At 44.8% G+C, this 16,320-nt stretch overlaps 1 protein-coding gene across 1 annotated transcript in view; it reads left to right on the top strand.

Moving 5' to 3' along the window:
• Positions 1–16,320, top strand: part of LOC139384434 (mothers against decapentaplegic homolog 3) — a 38,960-nt gene that overhangs the window by 11,734 nt on the left and 10,906 nt on the right. Inside the window, exons 2-4 of the mRNA XM_071129200.1 lie at positions 9,899–10,092; positions 10,982–11,116; positions 14,934–15,059. Coding sequence (XP_070985301.1) covers positions 9,899–10,092; positions 10,982–11,116; positions 14,934–15,059 — 455 coding nt within the window. The remainder of the gene's footprint in view (positions 1–9,898; positions 10,093–10,981; positions 11,117–14,933; positions 15,060–16,320) is intronic.

Here is a 16,320-nt window from a genome sequence, read left to right as displayed (position 1 = left end):
CTGTCTGTTTGTTTTAGTTGCAGTGCTCAGGCTAGTGTTTCTGTCTGTTTGTTTTGTTTGTTTATAGTTGCAGTGCTCAGGCTAGTGTCTCTGTCTGTTTGTTTTAGTTGCAGTGCTCAGGCTTGTGTCTCTGTCTGTTTGTTTTAGTTTCAGTGCTCAGGCTAGTGTCTCTGTCTGTTTGTTTTAGTTGCAGTGCTCAGGCTTGTGTCTCTGTCTGTTTGTTTTAGTTGCAGTGCTCAGGCTAGTGTCTCTGTCTGTTTGTTTTAGTTGCAGTGCTCAGGCTTGTGTCTCTGTCTGTTTGTTTTAGTTGCAGTGCTCAGGCTTGTGTCTCTGTCTGTTTGTTTTAGTTGCAGTGCTCAGGCTTGTGTCTCTGTCTGTTTGTTTTAGTTGCAGTGCTCAGGCTTGTGTCTCTGTCTGTTTGTTTTAGTTGCAGTGCTCAGGCTTGTGTCTCTGTCTGTTTGTTTTAGTTGCAGTGCTCAGGCTTGTGTCTCTGTCTGTTTGTTTTAGTTGCAGTGCTCAGGCTAGTGTTTCTGTCTGTTTGTTTTTAGTTGCAGTGCTCAGGCTAGTGTCTGTCTGTTTGTTTTAGTTGCAGTGCTCAGACCAGTCTCCTTGTCCGTTTGTTTTTAGTTGCAGTGCTCAGGCTAGTGTGTCTGTCAGTTTGTTTTTAGCTGCAGTGCTCAGGCTAGTGTTTCCTTGGCAATATTAGGTTAAGCATTAAGCAAAGGCCCTAAAGCAACATCCAGGGTGGTCTGCAATACCTTTTATCGGTTGAAATCAAATGAAGCACAACGTATTTTGGTCCAGGCTAGTTCCTCCCTGCCTATCTAATGGTTGAACCTATTTAACTTTCAGTTAGTATTTCATCTTGGCTGAATGAACATTAGCCTTTTCCCCGTGTGTTTGATGTTGGTGTTGAGACCACCCCAGACGCAGGCAGGCACACACACATTGTCTCTGCTCCAGCTGTGCTCACTGAAACAGGATGTGTTTGCCTGCTGTTTTGAGCTGAGGGGAAGAGAGGAAATATCTAACTAGCTAGCAGGTGAATGACTGGCAGGGCAGGTGCACCCTTAGGATTTCCCCCAGACATGGAAGCTGTAAAGGTAGAGTTCAGGAAGTGTGTGGTATCATTTAGGGCTGCCCCCCCCCCCCCCCCATGTTTTGCTTGCTGATGCAGTGTCATTTACCAGGTTACCACTGTCTGCTTCCAGTCAGATTGGACACTTTGGCTGGCCACAAGCTTTTATGATGGGGCACACAATGCTTGGAGGGTGGAGAGGAGGAGAGGGGAAGTAGTCGGGCCAGGGTGGACAGACGGAGGGGGGGGGGGGGGGGCAGCAGACACTCTGAGCCGCCCTGATCTATTGAGACAGTCTGTCATTCTTTTACCCCCTTTTGTCCTGCTCTCTCTCTCTCTCTCTCTCTCTCTCTCTCTGCTCTCTCTCTCCCTGCTCTCTCTCTCTCCCTGCTCTCTCTCTCTCTCCCTTCTCTCTCCTCTCTCCTCTCTCCTTTCTCCTCTCTCCTCTCTCTTATATTTATATATATTTCTGCATGAGGACATGGCCATTCTGTTATTGTAGATCAGTCTCTGTAGTTTAAAAAAACCTCTGAGTGCCTGGGCAGTACGGTACACAGTGTCATTCTCATGGTTCTCTCTCTGTGTCTCTGTCTCTCATATATTTCTGCATGAGGACATGGCCATTCTGTTATTGTAGATCAGTGTCTGTAGTTTATGGACATTAGAGACAGGCAAGGTAGTCTTTGTTGTGTTGCTCGACTGTAGTTAGTCATTATGAGGGAGCAGAAATAGAATGTTTAGTTTAACTAGATTCTATATCAAAGCATAGCCTATAGGCTAGACCAACCAGGATTAGGATTATTAGTGAATAAACTGTCAATCATTTAAATATCTTAAATAAGTACAACGATGTAGCCTGGTGGATGTTTTTCTACCAGTCCAACTTCCTTTTGACTCACTGTAGCAGTGTGCTGAGTGAGTTAAAGAATTCCGTGGCCAAAGTTTTGGCCTTGGTCCACAGAGGGGTGTGTGTGTGTTCAGAAGCGCTTGGAGCACAGAACCGTAGCCAGTGTGTGACTGTTCGTGCTTCAAAGTGTTTGTTTTGCCCCCTCAGATTAGTGCAGCTCAGCCTGGGCCAGTCAGAGTCTCTGATCTGAGGCAGACACACACACACACCCCACCAACCCCTTAAATCTGAGAACCCCCTCTCACACAACCCCTAACCCCTCCACCCCTGCAACAGCAGCTGTACCAACCCACAAATCTGGGCCCTTTCTTCTCCATACTACACAAACATAGACAACACACACAACAGCAGGCGATGTGGGTGAGGCAGGGGGATTTAGGGTGCAGGTCTCCCATCTCCTCCAGGGTTGTGAGGGGGCTCCGGGTCAGTCTCTGTTGGAGAGCCACAGTACCCTCCACCCAGTTCCCCCCAAAGCAAATTCAACTTCTAACCCTTTCCACATCAGTTCAACACCTCCATTTAAATGTCCACATTGTTAACAGATTTCTCTTTGTCACACTTTATTCAAATGCCTGGATGCATTCTGCAAACGGTGGAACAGGCTACATCTGATAACACAACAACTGAATGGCAGTGGCCAACTACTGTAGCTATCTAGACAGCTGACCTCTGTAACTAGCAGGCAAGCTAGCAAGCAAAGCTGAAGGGATCGCAAACCGGTTAGAGTAACTCTAGCCAATGCAACTTTTGTTGGCCCAGGACCCGTCTTTTCAATGCTGCCTTCGTATTCTGATAGCTGAAGTTGCATGTAAGTGTCGGGTGTATAGCGAACTATACTGTAATGCCGCATAGGCCTAGTTGAATGGAATCAGGACTGAGGATGAACATGAGTAACCATGCTCCATTAGCTAGGTCTAGCTGCATGGAATCAGGACTGGGGATAAACATGAGTAACCATGCTCCATTAGCTAGGTCTAGCTGAATGGAATCAGGACTGGGGATAAACATGAGTAACCATGCTCCATTAGCTAGGTCTAGCTGCATGGAATCAGGACTGGGGATAAACATGAGTAACCATGCTCCATTTAGCTAGGTCTAGCTGAATGGAATCAGGACTGGGGATAAACATGAGTAACCATGCTCCATTAGCTAGGCCTAGTGACTCACCGCTTCTCACTAGTTTTCCCCCTAGATACACTCTAGAAGGTCATGTACTTGTTTACCCACTTTCTGTCACCGAAATGATATTATTTTTGTACATGGCCTGTTCAGTGTGGGATTGCTGAGAGTGTCATTCAGTGTAACTTGCCTCAGTCACACAGCCACACCTAGGGCCTGGCTGTTCTGCTGGCCTGGGTCCCATGGAGGGCTTGGACTCCGGATCCTTCCTGAACCCATTTGGTGTTTTCCATTCCCCAGCACCCGATCCATCTTTCATGTCTTGTCAAGAGTGCTCGCCCACCGGCACCGGCAGGGCATACCGGGTCAAAGCCATTCCTCCACTGCCATCCTGGAACATATTTGAAACACAACGCGCTCCACATACTCATAAAGCATATTTGAAGAGTGCGAGGTCGTCTGGGGCCTGGTATGGCCCCTCCAACAACATGGTAGTCGCTCGGGGACGGTGGCATGTTATGAATGGCTGGGGGTTGTTCTGGGCAACGTTTCACTCACTTCTATCGCTGTGGTAAATGTCTTGAACAGTGACTCAGCGGCTGTATGTGAAGTTGTTGGCGTTTTTGCCTAGGGCTTGTTGTATGGTCCCTTCCTTCCTCCCTCCCTGGACTGTGCTAGTGGAATCCCTCACGTTAGAACAGCACATTGAGTCTGAATCTGTGTGTCTTGTGTTTCCTGGACCTGAGTTGGTCCAGACCAGAAAGCTGTTGCGGGGGTTCAGTGACGAGAGTAGGGTCCCAGTGAAGGGCTGAGTCAGGGAATGAGAATGGGCAATTCCAAGGTAACGGAATTACGCAGAGACTCCGATTTTTCCATTTAAAATGTATGCCAAACAAAAACTATTGATTTTTCAAAGTTTAACAAACCATACAATTCTATGCACAAAGACTACTTTTAACAATTACCATAGTAAATAAAACTAAAAACATTTACTGGAAATTACGGTAAAATCTCTCCTGGTTTATTCTGTGACCAAAGTTGTATCTGCACAGTTCTGCTGTAAATGTGGTTTTGCCACACACCGTAATAGTTTTGGTGAATAGGATGTTTTTGTCTGTTCCATGTTCAGTGTCAACCCCCAGCCTAAACCCCAAAGGAATACACCCACTGTAGAGCATGGGCCTGAGACGCAGTTACATCACCTCAGCCCAGTCTGTACACACACACACACCAACCAAACAAACCTGGGTTCAAATACTAGTTCTATTACTTTTCAATACATTTCAAAACAATTATTCAGATAACTAAAGGTTATCTAGTTAATTTTATGTTTAAAAATAAACTAGTTGTTGAATATTGGAATGTATTTGATACACTTTTTGAAAATACTACACTGACTCAAATCCACGCCCAAGCCTGACCTTTAATCCATAACCCTACAACTATACCGAACTCCTAAACCTACCTGTATCCCATAACCCTACAACTATACCGAACTCCTAAACCTACCTGTATCCCATAACCCTACAACTATACCGAACTCCTAAACCTACCTGTATCCCATAACCTTTAACCCATAACCCTACAACTATACCGAACTCCTAAACCTACCTGTATCCCATAACCTTAATTATAACCCAACAACTATACCGAACTCCTAAACCTACCTGTATCCCATAGCCTTAATTATAACCCAACAACTATACCGAACTCCTAAACCTACCTGTATCCCATAGCCTTAATTATAACCCTAAAACTATACCAAACTCCTAAACCTACCTGTATCCCATAACCTTTAACCCATAACCCTACAACTATACCGAACTCCTAAACCTACCTGTATCCCATAGCCTTAATTGTAACCCTAATTTGAACCTTAAATGTAACCCCTAAGCCTAAAATAGCATTTTTCCTCGTGGACTGGAAAAATGTCCCTACTTACCCAAATTTTTCCTTGTTTTACTATCCTTGTGAGGACTTCTGGTACCTACAAGGATAGTTAAACACAGAACACTAGAGAGTGAGCTGAGCTAACCCAGCCCCCCATTAACCTTAATTCTTTATGATGGCCACAGGACTCACTGATGTGCAAAGCCCCAGGAAATGGCTGCTCGTTTACGGGCTGTGGCAACAGCAACCCACTGACTCCTTTTCAGCCAATTGGGGCTCATAAAAGGGGACCTTGCCCTGTGCCATGCGCTGTGGGAAATACCTTTTTTGTTTAATAAGAACCGGAGGATGTGTTTGAGTAGGACCGAGAGCTCGTCGGGATACAGAACTGAATGCTCTCTGTGACAATGTGACTTCTGATTAGGGACGGTATGTTATAGATTTTCTGCTGGTGGACACACACACACACACAGGTTTTTATGGTTTAATTATTTAGTTTGGTTTAAGGCAACATTGTTGAATCCCAACCCCCCCACACACACACACACACACACCTGTCCTCCACCACCACACACAGGGGGATTCTGCTTGTAACGACTTCCCCTTTCTCAAAATGCCAAGACAGTGAAAAGCTGCTATGAAATATTAAAGGCCCTGATGTTTTTCCCTCTGGAGGCACAGTAGTTGGCTGAGACTAACACACACGCGCTCAGTCTGGCTGAGTACCACTGAAGGCTCCTCCAATCACATTACAGCATGGAGTGTTGGTACGGTGAGGTCACTGGTTAGACTCCTCGTTGCTCCGCTGAGACTCTCCTGCAGGCTTCTAAAGAGCTTAGAGGGGGACCAGATTGAACCCTAACAGGGATAAAAATAGAGGTCGACCGATTTATGATTTTTCAACGCCGATACCGATTATTGGAGGACCAAAAAAAGCCACTAACGATTAATTGGCATATTTTTTAAAATATATTTTAAAATATATATATATATATTTGTTGTAATGACCAATAAACACATATTTTAACTTTAATATAATACATCAATAAAATCAATTTAGTCTCAAATAAATAATGAAACATGTTCAATTTGGTTTAAATAATGCAAAAACAGTGTTGGAGAAGAAAGTAAAATTGCAATATGTCCCATGTAAGAAAGCTAACGTTTCAGTTCCTCGCTCAGAACATGAGAACATATGAATGCTGGTGGTTCCTTTTAACATGAGTCTTCAATATTCCCAGGTAAGAAGTTTTAGGTTGTAGTTATTATTGGACTATTTCTCTCTATACCATTTGTATTTCATTAACCTTTGACTATTGGATGTTCTTATAGGCACTTTAGTATTGCCAGTGTAACAGTATAGCTTCCGTCCCTCTCCTCGCCCCTACCTGGGCTCGAACCAGCAACACAATGACAACATCCACCACATCGAAGCAGCGTTACCCATGTAGAGCAAGGGAAACAACCACCCCAAGGCTCAGAGCGAGTGAAGTTTGAAACGCTATTAGCGTGCGCTAACTAGCCAGCCATTTCACTTCGGTCACACCAGCCTCATCTCGGGAGTTGATAGGCTTGAAGTCATAAACAGTGCAATGCTTGACGCGTAACGAAGAGCTGCTGGCAAAACGCAGGAAAGTGCTGTTTGAATGAATGTTTACGCGCCTGCTTCTGCCTACCACCGCTCAGTCAGATACTTAGATACTTGTATGCTTGTATGCTCAGTCAGATTATATGCAACGCAGGACACGCTAGATAATATCTAGTAATATCATCAACCATGTGTAGTTAACTAGTGATTATGATTGATTGTTTTTTATAAGATATGTTTAATGCTAGCTAGCAACTTACCTTGGCTTACTGCATTTGCGTAACAGGCAGTCTCCTTGTGGAGTGCAACAAGAGAGAGGCAGGTCGTTATTGCGTTGGACTAGTTAACTGTAAGGTTGCAAGATTGGATCCCCCGAGCTGACAAGGTGAAAATCTCTTTCTGCCCCTGAACAAGGCAGTTAACCCACTGTTCCTAGGCTGTCATTGAAAATAAGAATGTGTTCTTAACTGACTTGCCTAGTTAAATAAAGGTGTAAAAAGAAATTTTAAAAACGGCAAATCGGCGCCCAAAAATACCGATTTCCGATTGTAATGAATACTTGAAATCGGCCCTAATTAATCGGCCATTCAGATTAATCGGTCGACCTCTACTCCATACATCTTGTCAAATATAGAGAACTGATGGTGTATACTGGTTGTTGGAATGTCATAGGGTACTTGGGTGTCTTTTTGAAAAAAGAAATGGATTCTTCATGTCTTACTCATTTGTAGGAAGTAGTTTGGTCCAAATTGGATGTTGGGTATTATATTTACTGAATATGACCTAAATCCTATAAATTCAAATGGCCAATTTGGTTGCAATCAGTTAGCTGAATTTTTCTGCGATTTTTAAAATGTCAACAAAATGTTTCAGGAATGGCATTTTGTTTCTAACTCCAGAAACTATTTCAGACCAATCTGAGATGGTGGGTGTCATGGCTGGCTGAAATGACCTGATGACCTCATGGTTTACTTTGGACCGTCAGCAGGATGAGATCTCTTTACCAAGATGGTAATAATTCACTTCAGAATTTTGACCATGTAATTGTAACCAGAGAATTAATAGTGAAGTTACAAAAACAAGGTGAAATTCAGTCGTGAGGAATCGGCTGCACGTTTTCTAACCCCCACCACAAGTTCTCCTACTAATAACAAGCTGAAAGCCATGCGTAGCTTCTCCTTTTACACTTCCTGTCTCTAAGTTGGTGATATCATTGCCACTTATTATTATTAGACTTAAAAACCCTTCTCACACAGCTCTGACCCATGACAGTAAGGGGTTGTATTAATTAAACCAAACAGTCACAAGCTGTGGTGTGACTGCTGTTGTAGTTTGATTTTATACGCTGTGAAGACGTCTTTCTGACTGTCTGAAATTCTATGAAGGAACATTTTTAATTGCATTGGTAATGTTTTGAATGTTTACACGGTTATAGTGGAATCATTTTTGTTCAGTTCAATTCAAGAGTGCAGGCTGTTTCCCCTACATGTACCCTGGCTCAGTGGTCTACATGTTTCATTGGCAACAGATGGCCATGGGGAGAAACCCTGTCACTACTGTAACCTAGTAACTGGTCTTCTGTGGCCTAGACAGCCTCCCTCTGCTACTGGGATCCTACATCAGGGTGCATCAGAATGAGACAGAGCAACATGAGCCTATTTAATATAGTCAGCCCAGGGATGGGCAACTGCACCACTGTATGTCCATAATGACCATCGTTATGTTTGGAGGAAAAAGGGGGAGGCTTGCAAGTCGAAGAACACCATCCCAACCCGTGAAGCACGGAGGTGGCAACATCATGTTGTGGGGGTGCTTTGCTGTAGGAGGGACTGGTGCACTTCACAAAATAGGTGGCGTCATGAGGAAGGAAAATTATGTGGATATATTGAAGCAACATCTCAAGACATCAGTCAGGAAGTTTAAGCTTGGTCGCAAATGGGTCTTCCAAATGGACAATGACCCCAAGCATACTTCCAAAGTTGTGGCAAAATGGCTTAAGGACAACAAAGTCAAGGTATTGGAGTGGCCATTACAAAGCCCTGACCTCAATCCCATAGAAACATTTTGGGCAGAACTGAAAAGGTGTGTGCGAGCAAGGAGGCCTACAAACCTGACTCGGTTACACCAGCTCTGTCAGGAGGAATGGGCCAAAATTTTTACCCAACTTATTGTGGGAAGCTTGTGGAAGGCTACCCGAAACGTTTGACCCAAGTTAAACAATTTAAAGGCAATGCTAACAAATACTAATTGAGTATTTGAGGGAGGCTGTCTAGGCCACAGAAGACCAGTTACTGGGTTACAGTAGTATATAGAGAACTGATAGTGAGTATATTGAGTGTATTTAAACTAATGACCCACTGGGAATGTGATGAAAGAAATAAAAGATGGAAGAAATCATTCTCCTTTCTATTATTCTGACATTTCACATTCTTAAAATGAAGTGGGGATCCTAACTGACCTAAAATAGGGGATTTTTACTGGGATTAAATGTCAGGAATTGTGAAAAACTGAGTTTAAATGTATTTGGCTAAGGTGTGTGTAAACTTCAGACTTCAACTGTATGTACTACATTACTAAAAGTATGTGGAAACCTTCTAGATCAACATCTCATTCCAAAATCATGGGCATTAATATGGAGTTGTTCCCCCCTTTGCTGCTGTAATAGCCTCCACTCCTCTGGGACGGCTTTCCACTAGATGTTGGTACGTTGCTGCAGGGACTTACTTCCATTCAGCCACAAGCATTAGTGAGGTCGGGCACTGATGTTGGGCGATTAGTCGGTGTTCCAATTAATCTCAAAGGTGTTCGATGGGGTTGAGGTCAGGGTTCTGTGCAGGCCAGTCAAGTTCTTCCAGATTCGTCCGTCGCACTGCCAGATGGTGAAGCTTGCTCCAGAGTCCAATGGCGGTGAGCTTTACACCACTCCAGCTGTCGCTTGGCATTGCTCATGGTGATCTTAGACTTGTGCGCGGTTGCTCGGCCATGGAAAATGGAAACACATTTCATGTAGTGTATAAAATTGCACACTCTTCTCTCCGGATCAATGGTAGAATGTATATAATTGCAGGTGGGTGGGGGGGGCTTTAAAGTGTTTTAGCTCGCAAGGTGAAATGTTTTTGCCTATACTCAGTGTATGGGGTGTGATCTCTGTACACTCGCAGTCGTGAGATTGTGAACTTACCTTTTTGGAGTTGGCCTGCTTGGCCATTTTTAAGAACGGCAAACTATTCAAACAACGTGCCAAAAGGCAAAACAGTTTATGAACTTTCTAACTCCAAAGCAGTAACAACAAAACAAACCTCTCTGTCTCTGCCAGGTCTCTGGATGGACGGTTACAGGTGTCCCACAGGAAGGGCCTCCCGCACGTCATCTACTGCCGCTTGTGGCGCTGGCCGGACCTGCAGTCCCACCACGAGCTGCGGGCCGTGGAGCTCTGTGAGTACGCCTTCCACACCAAGAAGGATGAGGTGTGTGTCAACCCCTACCACTACCAGAGGGTGGAGACGCCAGGTACGGACAACTGTCCCCTTTCATTAAAAACCACCAGAGGTTCAATGAGCTTCACCTCAGTAGCATGTATTGCACATCTTGTAAATGTATTGGCTCTGTGACTACTGGTTTGACAGGTGTGAGAGGCTCAGCCTCAACTGTCATTTGTGAAAACATAAAAGAGCTATCTATAACTTTTGTGTTAGAGAAACAATGCATTGTATTTGTGTTCTTTGTGTTTCTGTCTGTGTGTGATGTCTAATTGTGTTCTTTGTGTTTCTGTCTGTGTGTGATACATGTCTAATTGTGTTCTTTGTGTTTCTGTCTGTGTGTGATACATGTCTAATTGTGTTTCTGTCTGTGTGTGATACATGTCTAATTGTGTTTCTGTCTGTGTGTGATACATGTCTAATTGTGTTCTTTGTGTTTCTGTCTGTGTGTGATACATGTCTAATTGTGTTTCTGTCTGTGTGTGATACATGTCTAATTGTGTTTCTGTCTGTGTGTGATACATGTCTAATTGTGTTTCTGTCTGTGTGTGATACATGTCTAATTGTGTTTCTGTCTGTGTGTGATACATGTGTGTTCTGTCTGTGTGTGATACATGTCTAATTGTGTTTCTGTCTGTGTGTGATACATGTCTAATTGTGTTTCTGTCTGTGTGTGATACATGTCTAATTGTGTTCTTTGTGTTTCTGTCTGTGTGTGATACATGTCTAATTGTGTTTCTGTCTGTGTGTGATACATGTCTAATTGTGTTCTTTGTGTTTCTGTCTGTGATACATGTCTACTTGTGTTCTTTGTGTTTCTGTCTGTGATACATGTCTACTTGTGTTCTTTGTGTTTCTGTCTGTGATACATGTCTAATTGTGTTTCTGTGTGTGATACATGTCTACTTGTGTGTCTGCAGTGCTGCCTCCTGTGCTGGTTCCCAGACACACAGAGATCCCCAGTGAGTTTCCTCCTCTGGACGACTACAGCCACTCCATCCCAGAGAACACCAACTTCCCCGCCGGCATCGAGCCACAGAGCAACTACATACCAGGTGACATATCAGTCGTATAACTAGTGAGACCAGTCTACATACCAGGTGACATATCAGTCGTATAACTAGTGAGACCAGTCTACATACCAGGTGACATATCAGTCATATAACTAGTGAGACCAGTCTACATACCAGGTGACATATCAGTCATATTACTGGTGAGATAAGTCTATATATCAGTCATATAACTAGTGAGACAAGTCTACATACCAGGTGACATATCAGTCGTATAACTAGTGAGACCAGTCTACATACCAGGTGATATATCAGTCATATAACTAGTGAGACAAGTCTCTATATCAGTCATATAACTAGTGAGACCAGTATACATACCAGGTGAAATATCAGTCATATAACTAGTGAGACCAGTCTACATACCAGGTGATATATCAGTCATATAACTAGTGAGACAAGTCTCTATATCAGTCATATAACTAGTGAGACCAGTCTACACACCAGGTGACATATCAGTCATATTACTGGTGATACAAGTCTACATACCAGGTGACATATCAGTCATATAACTAGTGAGACCAGTCTACATACCAGGTGACATATCAGTCATATAACTAGTGAGACAAGTCTCTATATCAGTCATATAACTAGTGAGACCAGTCTACATACCAGGTGATATATCAGTCATATAACTAGTGAGACAAGTCTACATACCAGGTGACATATCAGTCGTATAACTAGTGAGACCAGTCTACATACCAGGTGACATATCAGTCATATAACTAGTGAGACCAGTCTACATACCAGGTGATATATCAGTCATATAACTAGTGAGACAAGTCTATATATCAGTCATATAACTAGTGAGACAAGTCTATATATCAGTCATATAACTAGTGAGACAAGTCTATATATCAGTCATATAACTAGTGAGACCAGTCTACATACCAGGTGACATATCAGTCCTATAACTAGTGAGACAAGTCTACATACCAGGTGACATATCAGTTGTATTACTAGTGAGACCAGTGGTAAAGGAGGTGAAACTAGTCCTCACACAGACTCCTAGAGCAGGTGAGACCAGTCAGGATTTATGAAGCATGTTATAGAACAGTCTTACAGTGGACGAGACTGGTCTAAGTGAGACACGTTTAAAATGAGTGGAAGGTCGTGAGAAAAGTCTTAAAGCAAGTTAAAATCCCATTCAAGCGGACAAGACAGGTGAGTAGGGGAGACTGGCCAAGAGTTTGCAATGCATGACCTTGTTTCACACAGCTCAGTGTCTGGGATTTGGTCTTGTCTGCCCACTCTCACACAGTCTAGTTGTGACAGACGAGGGTTTTTATCCGGTCACTTTTCCTTCAGTTCTCCTCCTGGCTTCTCAGTGAGGTTGGGTGACAGCCACTGCCCCTCTAGCACCTCTGTTTTCTCTAGCCCCCTTTCCTTCTAGCCACATAGACCCCTCTCCTTCCTTCACAGTGAGTTTGGGTGACGGCCACCTAGACCCCTCTCCTTCCTTCGCAGTGAGTTTGGGTGACGGCCACCTAGAGCCCTCTCCTTCCTTCACAGTGGGTTTGGGTGACGGCCACCTAGACCCCTCTCCTTCCTTCACAATGAGTTTGGGTGACGGCCACCTAGACCCCTCTCCTTCCTTCACAGTGAGTTTGGGTGACGGCCACCTAGAGCCCTCTCCTTCCTTCACAGTGGGTTTGGGTGACGGCCACCTAGACCCCTCTCCTTCCTTCACAGTGAGTTTGGGAGACGGCCACCTAGACCCCTCTCCTTCCTTCACAGTGGGTTTGGGTGACGGCCACATAGACCCCTCTCCTTCCTTCACAGTGGGTTTGGGAGACGGCCACCTAGACCCCTCTCCTTCCTTCACAGTGGGTTTGGGTGACGGCCACCTAGACCCCTCTCCTTCCTTCACAGTGAGTTTGGGAGACGGACACCTAGAGCCCTCTCCTTCCTTCACAGTGAGTTTGGTTGACGGCCACTTAGACCCCTCTCCTTCCTTCTCAGTGAGTTTGGGAGACGGCCACCTAAACCCCTGCCTTCAGACAGACTCTAGCAGAGGTGTGAGCTACATCAGCAGACCGGATGAACAGTTGCCAAACACACACACACACACACTCGAGTCCAGAGGAGGTGGGCAGTGTCTGCGGTGGCTTGATAGGCCGTCTGAAGCAGACACTGCCTCTCGGAGACCAGACCAGCACATGATCTGTTATTACCTCTGGAGGACAAGTTGACCCCCTGTTACAGGGGGGTCAGTCAATACATTAAGCCTGTCGGGAGTAGAACCAACTCAGTCAGTACATTCAGCCTGTCGGGAGTAGAACCAACTCAGTCAATACATTCAGCCTGTTAGGAGTAGAACCAACTCAGTCAATACATTCAGCCTGTCGGGAGTAGAACCAACTCAGTCAATACATTCATCCTGTCAGGAGTAGAACCAACTCAGTCAATACATTCATCCTGTCGGGAGTAGAACCAACTCAGTCAGTACATTCAGCCTGTCGGCAGTAGAACCAACTCAGTCAATACATTCATCCTGTCAGGAGTAGAACCAACTCAGTCAATACATTCAGCCTGTCAGGAGTAGAACCAACTCAGTCAATACATTCATCCTGTCGGCAGTAGAACCAACTCAGTCAATACATTCAGCCTGTCGGGAGTAGAACCAACTCAGTCAATACATTCAGCCTGTCAGGAGTAGAACCAACTCAGTCAATACATTCAGCCTGTCGGGAGTAGAACCAACTCAGTCAATACATTCAGCCTGTTGGGAGTAGAACCAACTCAGTCAGTACATTCAGCCTGTGAGGAGTAGAACCAACTCAGTCAATACATTCAGCCTGTTAGGAGTAGAACCAACTCAGTCAATACATTCAGCCTGTCGGGAGTAGAACCAACTCAGTCAATACATTCAGCCTGTCAGGAGTAGAACCAACTCAGTCAGTACATTCAGCCTGTCGGGAGTAGAACCAACTCAGTCAATACATTCATCCTGTCAGGAGTAGAACCAACTCAGTCAATACATTCAGCCAACTCAGTCAATACATTCAGCCTGTAGGGAGTAGAACCAACTCAGTCAATACATTCAGCCTGTCAGGAGTAGAACCAACTCAGTCAATACATTCAGCCAACTCAGTCAATACATTCAGCCTGTAGGGAGTAGAACCAACTCAGTCAATACATTCAGCCAACTCAGTCAATACATTCAGCCTGTAGGGAGTAGAACCAACTCAGTCAATACATTCAGCCTGTCAGGAGTAGAACCAACTCAGTCAATACATTCAGCCTGTCAGGAGTAGAACCAACTCAGTCAGTACATTCAGCCTGTCGGGAGTAGAACAACAACTACATTCAGCCTGTCGGGAGTAGAACCAACTCAGTCAATACATTCAGCCTGTCGGGAGTAGAACCAACTCAGTCAATACATTCAGCCTGTCGGGAGTAGAACCAACTCAGTCAATACATTCAGCCTGTCGGGAGTAGAACCAACTCAGTCAATACATTCAGCCTGTCGGGAGTAGAACCAACTCAGTCAATACATTCAGCCTGTCGGGAGTAGAACCAACTCAGTCAATACCTTCAGCCTGTCGGGAGTAGATCCAACTCAGTCAATACATTCAGCCTGTCGGGAGTAGAACCAACTCAGTCAATACATTCAGCCTGTTTTCTACTGGGTTCCCCTTCCCTGAATAAAAGCATTGGCCGAGAGCGCACTGACAAAGGGCGTTGTTAATATGCATATGTGGAGCAGTGTAAGGGCCTTTGGGATATGTTATTAGAAGGAACCTACCAACCAATCATTGTTTACTCTATTGGCTGTGGTTTACTAGTGGTGTGTGTGTTTCAGAGACTCCTCCACCTGGCTATCTCAGTGAAGATGGGGAGACCAGTGATCACCTGATGAACCACAGCATGGACACCAGTTCACCCAACCTGTCACCAAACCCAGTGTCTCCAACACACAGCAATTTAGGTAAGCATTAGGACTGGGTATGACCATGGACCTCACAATACAATATTATCACCATACTTGGGTGCCGAGGCTGTATGTGTTGCCATTCAATACTGCAGTTTGAAATTCATATCGCTCTCCAAATGTCTGCTGCAGGGAGATGAGAGGGCAGGAGAATGTTTTGGTTTGTGTAGTTACCTCGGACAAAAAATAAATACAAAAATTGCTATTTGGTTGTGTGTTTGGGGATGTTTATTTGTGATTGTGTGTGTGTGTGTGTGTGTGTGTGTGTGTGTGTGTGTGTGTGTGTGTGTGTGTGTGTGTGTGTGTGTGTGTGTGTGTGTGTGTGTGTGTGTGTGTGTGTGACTGTGTGTGTTTGTGTTAACTAGCGGACAAGCGTTGCAAGCGAAGCCAGTCCACTGCTCCGTATTGTAACAGAGGAAACCCGGTCTGAGCCCAGAGCTGTGGCCAACTCCGTCAGCCCACACTGACATCAATGATAACATCCTGTTTATTAAATCACTGTTTCTGGCCCAGCTACTATAGAAAAAAACAAATGGACTGGACCTTCACATGGGCCCAGACAGTTCACTGTACCTGTACTTCAAATAGACTGGGCCTTCACATGGGCCCAGACAGTTCACTGTACTTCAAATAGACTGGACCTTCACATGGGCCCAGGCAGTTCACTGTACTTCAAATAGACTGGACCTTCACATGGGCCCAGACAGTTCACTGTACCTGTACTTCAAATAGACTGGGCCTTCACATGGGCCCAGACAGTTCACTGTACCGGTACTTCAAATAGACTGGACCTTCACATGGGCCCAGACAGTTCACTGTACTTCAAATAGACTGGACCTTCACATGGGCCCAGACAGTTCACTGTACTTCAAATAGACTGGGCCTTCACATGGGCCCAGACAGTTCACTGTACTTCAAATAGACTGGACCTTCACATGGGCCCAGGCAGTTCACTGTACTTCAAATAGACTGGACCTTCACATGGGCCCAGACAGTTCACTGTACTTCAAATAGACTGGACCTTCACATGGGCCCAGACAGTTCACTGTACCTGTACTTCAAATAGACTGGGCCTTCACATGGGCCCAGACAGTTCACTGTACTTCAAATAGACTGGACCTTCACATGGGCCCAGGCAGTTCACTGTACTTCAAATAGACTGGACCTTCACATGGGCCCAGACAGTTCACTGTACCTGTACTTCAAATAGACTGGGCCTTCACATGGGCCCAGACAGTTCACTGTACCGGTACTTCAA

Source organism: Oncorhynchus clarkii, chromosome 26 (genome assembly GCF_045791955.1).
Source record: "Oncorhynchus clarkii lewisi isolate Uvic-CL-2024 chromosome 26, UVic_Ocla_1.0, whole genome shotgun sequence".
In the NCBI taxonomy this organism is placed as follows: domain Eukaryota; kingdom Metazoa; phylum Chordata; class Actinopteri; order Salmoniformes; family Salmonidae; genus Oncorhynchus; species Oncorhynchus clarkii.
Note: the sequence above shows the minus strand (reverse complement) of the source record. Positions and strands in the feature narration are given on the sequence as shown.